This window comes from Schistocerca cancellata, chromosome 1 (genome assembly GCF_023864275.1).
Source record: "Schistocerca cancellata isolate TAMUIC-IGC-003103 chromosome 1, iqSchCanc2.1, whole genome shotgun sequence".
NCBI lineage: Eukaryota > Metazoa > Arthropoda > Insecta > Orthoptera > Acrididae > Schistocerca > Schistocerca cancellata.
The window spans coordinates 862,208,414-862,218,642 of record NC_064626.1 but is presented as its reverse complement, the minus strand read 5'-3'; the positions used below and the strand labels follow the sequence as shown (position 1 = coordinate 862,218,642).

The 10,229-nt window shown below is 46.5% G+C and overlaps 1 protein-coding gene across 2 annotated transcripts in view; it reads left to right on the top strand.

The window, feature by feature from the left end:
- The first annotated feature begins 5,398 nt into the window (after positions 1-5,398).
- Positions 5,399-10,229, top strand: part of LOC126162490 (uncharacterized) — a 194,986-nt gene continuing 190,155 nt past the window's right edge. For both annotated transcript variants that reach the window (XM_049919043.1, XM_049919034.1), the window contains exon 1: positions 5,399-5,567. In XM_049919043.1, the coding sequence (XP_049775000.1) occupies positions 5,402-5,567 (166 nt within the window). In that variant the 5' untranslated portion in view covers positions 5,399-5,401. The remainder of the gene's footprint in view (positions 5,568-10,229) is intronic.

Below are 10,229 nucleotides of genomic sequence, written 5' to 3'. Positions count from 1 at the left end.
TCCGAGAAGCAACTTCTCGTTCTCTTTCGATTAAATACGAACAGTTTTGAAGACACGGACAAACATACATTTTCAGTATCACTTTATGCGTTTGGTCGTTTACTAGTCGATAGTTATGAATATTATATTATTTGTGATAATAAAAATTAGTAGACTGCCAAATAACATTGTAAATTTAATAAAAGTTCACCCGATTACATGTATTTTTTCCATTATATCAATTGTAATATAAATAGTAAACAAATGACTGTGTTAAAAAAAAACTGACGAATGGAACTCGGGCCAGCGATCAAGCGGCTTGAACGCCAACCACTTTTTATAAAAAAAAAAAAAACGATTTTGTTCTGTATTGTAAGCTGAATTTGTTCAGGGCGGACAACTGATGACACCTGCTCAGTTTGTTTGTTCATCCGTTCGCTCGGTTTTTTTTTAATAAAGGTAAGCTAAGGCACTGACCGAACACGCTTTTTTTTCCATTTTGTTCGTTATTGATTGTTGTGTTTGGTCCTTGCGGACGTCGCAAGACATCCTGTTCAAGTACGGTGGTAGATCCTTCCACTTAGTTTTTTATTACAGAGGCCAACCGGCTCTCTGACCGTACACGCTGAGCTACCGTGCCGGCATCACTTGGCTGTATCCTCTTCATGGTTAAAATGGCTACGCACAGATATACACTCCTGGAAATTGAAATAAGAACACCGTGAATTCATTGTCCCAGGAAGGGGAAACTTTATTGACACATTCCTGGGGTCAGATACATCACATGATCACACTGACAGAACCACAGGCACATAGACACAGGCAACAGAGCATGCACAATGTCGGCACTAGTACAGTGTATATCCACCTTTCGCAGCAATGCAGGCTGCTATTCTCCCATGGAGACGATCGTAGAGATGCTGGATGTAGTCCTGTGGAACGGCTTGCTATGCCATTTCCACATGGCGCCTCAGTTGGACCAGCGTTCGTGCTGGACGTGCAGACCGCGTGAGACGACGCTTCATCCAGTCCCAAACATGCTCAATGGGGGACAGATCCGGAGATCTTGCTGGCCAGGGTAGTTGACTTACACCTTCTAGAGCACGTTGGGTGGCACGGGATACATGCGGACGTGCTTTGTCCTGTTGGAACAGCAAGTTCCCTTGCCGGTCTAGGAATGGTAGAACGATGGGTTCGATGACGGTTTGGATGTACCGTGCACTATTCAGTGTCCCCTCGACGATCACCAGTGGTGTACGGCCAGTGTAGGAGATCGCTCCCCACACCATGATGCCGGGTGTTGGCCCTGTGTGCCTCGGTCGTATGCAGTCCTGATTGTGGCGCTCACCTGCACGGCGCCAAACACGCATACGACCATCATTGGCACCAAGGCAGAAGCGACTCTCATCGCTGAAGACGACACGTCTCCATTCGTCCCTCCATTCACGCCTGTCGCGACACTACTGGAGGCGGGCTGCACGATGTTGGGGCGTGAGCGGAAGACGGCCTAACGGTGTGCGGGACCGTAGCCCAGCTTCATAGAGACGGTTGCGAATGGTCCTCGCCGATACCCCAGGAGCAACAGTGTCCCTAATTTGCTGGGAAGTGGCGGTGCGGTCCCCTACGGCACTGCGTAGGATCCTACGGTCTTGGTGTGCATCCGTGCGTCGCTGCGGTCCGGTCCCAGGTCGACGGGCACGTGCACCTTCCGCCGACCACTGGCGACAACATCGATGTATTGTGGAGACCTCACGCCCCACGTGTTGAGCAATTCGGCGGTACGTCCACCCGGCCTCCCGCATGCCCACTACACGCCCTCGCTCAAAGTCCGTCAACTGCACATACGGTTCACGTCCACGCTGTCGCGGCATGCTACCAGTGTTAAAGACTGCGATGGAGCTCCGTATGCCACGGCAAACTGGCTGACACTGACGGCGGCGGTGCACAAATGCTGCGCAGCTAGCGCCATTCGACGGCCAACACCGCGGTTCCTGGTGTGTCCGCTGTGCCGTGCGTGTGATCATTGCTTGTACAGCCCTCTCGCAGTGTCCGGAGCAAGTATGGTGGATCTGACACACCGGTGTCAATGTGTTCTTTTTTCCATTTCCAGGAGTGTATATTTGACGACCGAAATTATCTTGCGATTTTCTCAGTAACGCTTGTGTAGTGAGCGCTACTGCTTACACATTTTGTTGTCCTCATGGAGTAATACGAGTGCTTTGCGTGACACAGTACATTATGTCACATGACATGGGTACTAATACCAACTAGTAAAAAAGCGTGAATACGTCAAGATGGTTTGATTTAAATGTATGCTGCATCTGTAATAGGAACTATCCTAGAGTGGGAATGCATGCATTTTACACTTAAATGACACGTTGTGTCATACTGCATGACATGACAAACGCCATGTTGGAAGACATGATGGCATGTTTCATGTTATACGACATGACATCATGCATCACGTTGCTTTGCGTGACACAGTGCATTATGTCACATGACATGGGTACTAATACCAACTAGTAAAAAAGCGCGAATATGTCAAGATGGTTTGATTTAAATTTCTTTGAAGCTGCTAGTTAAATCGAAAAGCTAGTTACTTTCTTTTACAACCCTAACATTGCCCAGCACATATTCGCCTTTTTGAGCTATGATAGGAGCACTTTTCATTCTGTATGTCCATCATCAGTCATTGTGATCAGCAAATTTATTTTTGTTACAAATCTGAAGAAACTGCAGAAGGTGGGAATTTAAGGAGATGGGACCTGGATAAACTGACTAAACCAGAGGTTGTACAGAGTTTCAGGAAGAGCATAAGGGAACAATTGACAGGAATGGGGGAAAGAAATACAGTAGAAGAAGAATGGGTAGCTCTGAGGGATGAAGTAGTGAAGGCAGCAGAGGACTAAGTAGGTATAAAGACGAGGGCTAGTAGAAATCCTTGGGTAATAGAAGAAATATTGTGTTTAATTGATGAAATGAGAAAATATAAAAATGCAGTAAATGAAGTAGGCAAAAAGGAATACAAACGTCTCAAAAATGAGATCGACAGGAAGTGCAAAATGGCTAAGCAGGGATGGCTAGAGGACAAATGTAAGGATGTAGAGGCTTATCTCACTAGGGGTAAGACAGATACTGCCTACAGGAAAATTAGAGACCTTTGGAGAAAAGAGACCCACTTGTATGAATATCAACAGCTCAAAGGGAAACCCAGTTCTAAGCAAAGAAAGGAAAGCAGAAAGGTGGAAGGAGTATATAGAGGGTCTATACAAGGGCGATGTACTTGAGGACAATATTATGGAAATGGAAGAGGATGTAGATGAAGATGAAATGGGAGATATGATACTGCGTGAAGAGTTTGACAGAGCACTGAAAGACTTGAGTCGAAACAAGGCCCCGGGAGTAGACAACATTGCATTGGAACTACTGACGGCCTTGGGAGAGCCAGTCCTGACAAGACTCTACCATCTGGTGAGCAAGATGTATGAGACAGGCGAAATACCCTCAGACTTCAAGAAGAATATAATAATTCCAATCCCAAAGAAAGCAGGTGTTGACAGATGTGAAAATTACCGAACTATCAGTTTAATAAGTCACAGCTGCAAAATACTAACACGAATTCTTTACAGACGAACGAAAAAACTGGTAGAAGCCAACCTCGGCGAAGATCAGTTTGGATTCCGCAGAAATGTTGGAACACGTGAGGCAATACTGACCCTACGACTAGCCGGCCGTGGTGGCCGTGCGGTTCTAGGCGCTACAGTCCGGAACCGCGGGGCTGCTACGGTCGCAGGTTCGAATCCTGCCTCGGGCATGGATGTGTGTGATGTCCTTAGGTTAGTTAGGTTTAAGTAGTTCTAAGTTCTAGGGGACTGATGACCTAAGATGTTAAGTCCCATAGTGCTCAGAGCCATTTTTTTTTACCCTACGACTTATCTTAGAAAATAGATTAAGGAAAGGCAAACCTACATTTCTAGCATTTGTGGACTTAGAGAAAGCTTTTGACAATGTTGACTGGAATACTCTCTTTCAAATTTTAAAGGTGGCAGGGGTAAAATACAGGGAGCGAAAGGATATTTACAATTTATACAAAAACCAGATGGCAGTTATAAGAGTCGAGGGGCATGAAAGGGAAGCAGTGGTTGGGAAGGGAGTGAGACAGGGTTGTAACCTCTCCCCGATGTTATTCAATCTGTATATTGAGCAAGCAGTAAAGGAAACAAAAGAAAAATTCGGAGTAGGTATTAAAGTACATGGAGAAGAAATAAAAACGTTGAGGTTCGCCGATGACATTGTAATTCTGTCAGAGACAGCAAAGGACTTGGAAGAACAGTTGAACGGAATGGACAGTGTCTTGAAAGAAGGATATAAGATGAACATCAACAAAAGGAAAACGAAGATAATGGAATGTAGTCGAATTAAGTCGGGTGATGCTGAGGGAATTAGATTAGGAAATGAGACACTTAAAGTAGTAAAGGAGTTTTTCTATTTGGGGAGCAAAATAACTGATGATGGTCGAAGTAGAGAGGATATAAAATGTAGACTGGCAATGGCAAGGAAAGCGTTTCTGAAGAAGAGAAATTTGTTAACATCGAGTATAGATTTAAGTGTCAGGAAGTCGTTTCTGAAAGTATTTGTATGGAGTGTAGCCATGTATGGAAGTGAAACATGGACGATAAATAGTTTGGACAAAAAGAGAATAGAAGCTTTCGAAATGTGGTGCTATAGAAGAATGCTGAAGATTAGATGGGTAGATCACATAACTAATGAGGAGGTATTGAATAGAATTGGGGAGAAGAGGAGTTTGTGGCACAACTTGACAAGAAGAAGGGACCGGTTGGTAGGACATGTTCTGAGGCATCAAGGGGTCACAAATTTAGCATTGGAGGGCAGCGTGGAGTGTAAAAATCGTAGAGGGAGACCAAGAGATGAATACACTAAACAGATTCAGAAGGATGTAGGTTGCAGTAGGTACTGGGAGATGAAGAAGCTTGCACAGGATAGAGTAGCATGGAGAGCTGCATCAAACCAGTCTCAGGACTGAAGACAACAACAACAACAACAGATATCTACCATCTCTCTCAGTCCACCATACATAACTAATGAAGGAAAGCCCTAGCAATTTTTGTGTTCATCACTTCTGGACACCTACAAGTCTGTTATGGAACTCGCTGTCATCCTAAAAAGCAAGTAACAGACGCACGCATAAATCGAATGAACATTTTTTGTGACGATAATGTGCTGGTATCTGGTAACTCGCACAGCAAAAAAGAAATAGGCTGCGATCTGGGCTAGAGACGTCATACTTCCTGTGGCTTAATCACCCTGCGGAAAGACTTCCGCTACGCCTATCGATATGCAGAGCCTGTGCTCCCAGCGGAGCGCATTGCGTGTGTTTCCATCTCAGGCTAAACAACTGACGATGCACCCAGGCGGTCTAGCAGCTTCGTTGCTGGTTTTGCTGGCAGCGAACGACACCGTGTTGTTTGATTGTGTCTGCAAGCACATCTTCGGTGACCTCGACCAAGGCAGACTCAGTCCCGGCGAAATACAGATGTCGTGGACCTACTGTATGCAGGTATACCGAAGTAAGTACTTTTTCGTACAGTGTGGATAGTTATGACGTTACCCACCCTGCAGTTTTGGACTACTGCAGAGGCGGCTTGTATTGCATCCACTGTTATGAAGTAAGTTGAAACGTTCTGAGGCTGACAGTGAAGCATTTGTTTATAGGGGGGAAACTGCGCTTCATTTACAACCTTTCGGGTCACTCAACTTTGTCGAACCTTCTTCCAGTGAGAAGACATCATGATGATTTGGAAAGTCTGAAAGTTACGCATCTTCACCTGTCAAAACGTTTTCACTGAGCCCAAAACGTTTCCCGGACGCTGCAAAATTTGATGGACAGTTTCTACAATAACAAAACATGTTCGTGGAGAAGTTGTGGCTCACATTGTCATAATCATACCCTTTATGTATTTTCTATAATAATATTTCTTAGATAGTTACAGAGATTGAGAGATTACGATACAGGCCAACTCGAAATAAATGTAGCGTGGAGAAAGGGTTATGACTGTTTAATTCGTAGCGACAGGTACGTCAGTGCATTCCTTGAATAGGGTACAGACAGACAGTCTTGCGAAGTACTTTTGAGCTTGTATTCCGATGACTGTCCTGAGCAGCTAGTTCGGCAGCCCATACGCAATGGAAATATCTTAGACCTTGTAGTTACAACAGGCGGGAACTTATCGATGGCGTCGGTACAGAGACGGGAATTAGTGATCATGACGTCATCATAGCGACCATGGTTACTATGGAGGGAACATGATGGTTATTTAGGTTAGACGGTAGTTTGAGGTACTCTGATGAACACTCACCAGTCGATACGCAGCAAGGCAAGTCGGACATTGTTTAGAGTAAAGACATTCGACTATCATAATTTTATCAGTAAACGTCGAAGTATTTCTAACAAAGTTCCCAAATTTACTGCCCTCCAGGAAAGTCCTCGAGCTCAAATTATTTTTTGAGAGCGAGAGCTGACTGAAACCTAAACTAGAGAGCAATGAGATATTTAGCGTCACGTGGAACGTATATCGGAAAGAGAGATTAGGAAGTTAGAGAGCATAGGTAGGGGAGAGTTCATTGCTGTTGACAAAAATATTGTCTCTATTGAGGTCGAAGTGGAGTGCGACAGTGAAGTCATCTGGTTACGTGTAACAGATATAGGTGAATCCAAGTTAATTGCCGGATGTTTTTACCTGCCACCCGATTCCGCTGTGACAGTTCTAGAGTCATTCAAAGAGCGTCTACAGTCAGTAGCGCGTAAATACCCAGATGACGAAATACTACACTCCTGGAAATGGAAAAAAGAACACATTGACACCGGTGTGTCAGACCCACCATACTTGCTCCGGACACTGCGAGAGGGCTGTACAAGCAATGATCACACGCACGGCACAGCGGACACACCAGGAACCGCGGTGTTGGCCGTCGAATGGCGCTAGCTGCGCAGCATTTGTGCACCGCCGCCGTCAGTGTCAGCCAGTTTGCCGTGGCATACGGAGCTCCATCGCAGTCTTTAACACTGGTAGCATGCCGCGACAGCGTGGACGTGAACCGTATGTGCAGCTGACGGACTTTGAGCAAGGGCGTATAGTGGGCATGCGGGAGGCCGGGTGGACGTACCGCCGAATTGCTCAACACGTGGGGCGTGAGGTCTCCACAGTACATCGATGTTGTCGCCAGTGGTCGGCGGAAGGTGCACGTGCCCGTCGACCTGGGACCGGACCGCAGCGACGCACGGATGCACGCCAAGACCGTAGGATCCTACGCAGTGCCGTAGCGGACCGCACCGCCACTTCCCAGCAAATTAGGGACACTGTTGCTCCTGGGGTATCGGCGAGGACCATTCGCAACCGTCTCCATGAAGCTGGGCTACGGTCCCGCACACCGTTAGGCCGTCTTCTGCTCACGCCCCAACATCGTGCAGCCCGCCTCCAGTGGTGTCGCGACAGGCGTGAATGGAGGGACGAATGGAGACGTGTCGTCTTCAGCGATGAGAGTCGCTTCTGCCTTGGTGCCAATGATGGTCGTATGCGTGTTTGGCGCCGTGCAGGTGAGCTCCACAATCAGGACTGCATACGACCGAGGCACACAGGGCCAACACCCGGCATCATGGTGTGGGGAGCGATCTCCTACACTGGCCGTACACCACTGGTGATCGTCGAGGGGACACTGAATAGTGCACGGTACATCCAAACCGTCATCGAACCCATCGTTCTACCATTCCTAGACCGGCAAGGGAACTTGCTGTTCCAACAGGACAATGCACGTTCGCATGTATCCTGTGCCACCCAACGTGCTCTAGAAGGTGTAAGTCAACTACCCTGGCCAGCAAGATCTCCGGATCTGTCCCCCATTGAGCATGTTTGGGACTGGATGAAGCGACGTCTCACACGGTCTGCACGTCCAGCACGAACGCTGGTCCAACTGTGGCGCCAGGTGGAAATGGCATGGCAAGCCGTTCCACAGGACTACATCCAGCATCTCTACGATCGTCTCCATGGGAGAATAGCAGCCTGCATTGCTGCGAAAGGTGGATATACACTGTACTAGTGCCGACATTGTGCATGCTCTGTTGCCTGTGTCTACGTGCCTGTGGTTCTGTCAGTGTGATCATGTGATGTATCTGACCCCAGGAATGTGTCAATAAAGTTTCCCCTTCCAGGGACAATGAATTCACGGTGTTCTTATTTCAATTTCCAGGAGTGTAGTTGGAGCCGGCCGAGGTGGCCGAGCGGTTCTAGGCGCTACAGTCTGGAACCTCCCGATCGCTACGGTCGCAGGTTCGAATCCTGCCTCGGGCATGGATGTGTGTGACGTCCTTAGGTTAGTTAGGTTTAAGTAGTTCTAAGTTCTAGGGGACTGATGACCTCAGCAGTTAAGTCCCATAGTGCTCAGAGCCATATGAACCATTTGAACTAGTTGGAAGCGGCTTTAACCTGTCAGATATAGACTGGGATGTCTATGGACTCATTGTAGAGGGCACAGACAGACAGTCGTGCGAAATACTTTTGAACACGTTTTCTTGAAACTGTCTTGAGCAGCTAGCTCGGCAGCTCACACGCAACTTCAATATCGTAGACTTTGTAGCTACAAACAGGTCAGATCTTATCGACAATGTCAGTACAGAAACGGGTTTTAGCGATCATGATGACATTGTAGAAACTATAGTTACGAAAGGTAATAAATCAGTCACGAAGGCTAGGAGAGTGTTTCGGCTAGAAAGGGTAGATAAGCAGTTGTTAGCATCTCACTTCGGCAATCAATTGAGTTCATTTAGTTCCAGTATGATGGACATCGAGGAATTAGGGTCACAGTTTAAACGAACTGCAAATCATGCCCTGGACAAGTTTGTGGATTAGGGACAGAAAAGACCCATCGTGGTTCAAAAACGAATTCAGAAAATGCCTTGGAAGCGAAAGCTGTTGCGCTCTTGATGCAGAACACTTGAATGACGACAGGCAAATGTTGGAAGAGTTTCGTGCGTATGGAAGAACTATGGGCGAAGCGTACAACTACTACTACTGGTTTGCCCTAGCAAGAGATTTACATCTACATCTACATACATACTCCGCAATCCACCGTACGGTGCGTGGCGGAGGGTACCTCGTACCACAACTAGCATCTTCTCTCCCTGTTCCACTCCCAAACAGAACGAGGGAAAAATGACTGCCTATATGCCTCTGTACGAGCCCTAATCTCTCTTATCTTATCTTTGTCGTCTTTCCGCGAAATATAAGTTGGCGGCAGTAAAATTGTACTGCAGTCAGCCTCAAATGCTGGTTCTCTAAATTTCCTCAGTATCGATTCTCGAAAAGAACGCCTCCTTTCCTCCAGAGACTCCCACCCGAGTTCTTGAAGCATTTCCGTAACATTCGCGTGGTGATCAAACCTACCATAACAAATCTAGCATCCCGCCTCTGAATTGCTTCTATGTCCTCCGTCAATCCGACCTGATAGGGTCGGTGAACCACATCTTCCCAAAATTCTACCAATGAACCGAAGACGGCTATCCGCCTTCCTCACAACCTGCCACTACACGCTTGTCCCACTTCATATCGCTCTGCAATGTTACACCAAATATTTAATCGACGTGACTGTGTCAAGCGCCACACTACTAATGGAGTATTCAAACATTACGCGATTCGTTTTCCTATTCATCTGCATTAATTTACATTTATCTATATTTAGAGTTAGCTGCCATTCTTTATACCAATCACAAATCCTGTCCAAGTCATCTTGTATCCTCCTACAGTCACTCAACGACAACACCTTCCCGTACACCACAGCATCATCAGCAAACAGCCGCACATTGCTATCCACCCTATCCAAAAGATCATTTATGTAGATAGAAGACAACAGCGAGCCTACCACACTTCCCTGGGACACTCCAGATGATACCTTCACCTCCGATGAACACTCACCATCGAGGACAACGTACTGGGATCTAGCCGAGATCCCGAGAAAATTCTGGTCATACGTAAAATCGCTAAGCGAGTCTAAGGCCTAAGTCCACTCATATGTTGATCTGTCTGGTGTGGTAATAGAAGATAGCAAAACGAAAGCAGAAGTTCTAATTTTCGTGTTCAAAAATTATTCACGCAGGAGAATCGTAGAAACATATTGTTGTTTGACCATCGCACAGAGTTCCGTACGGACAACATTGTATTGTATTGTATTGTATGGGT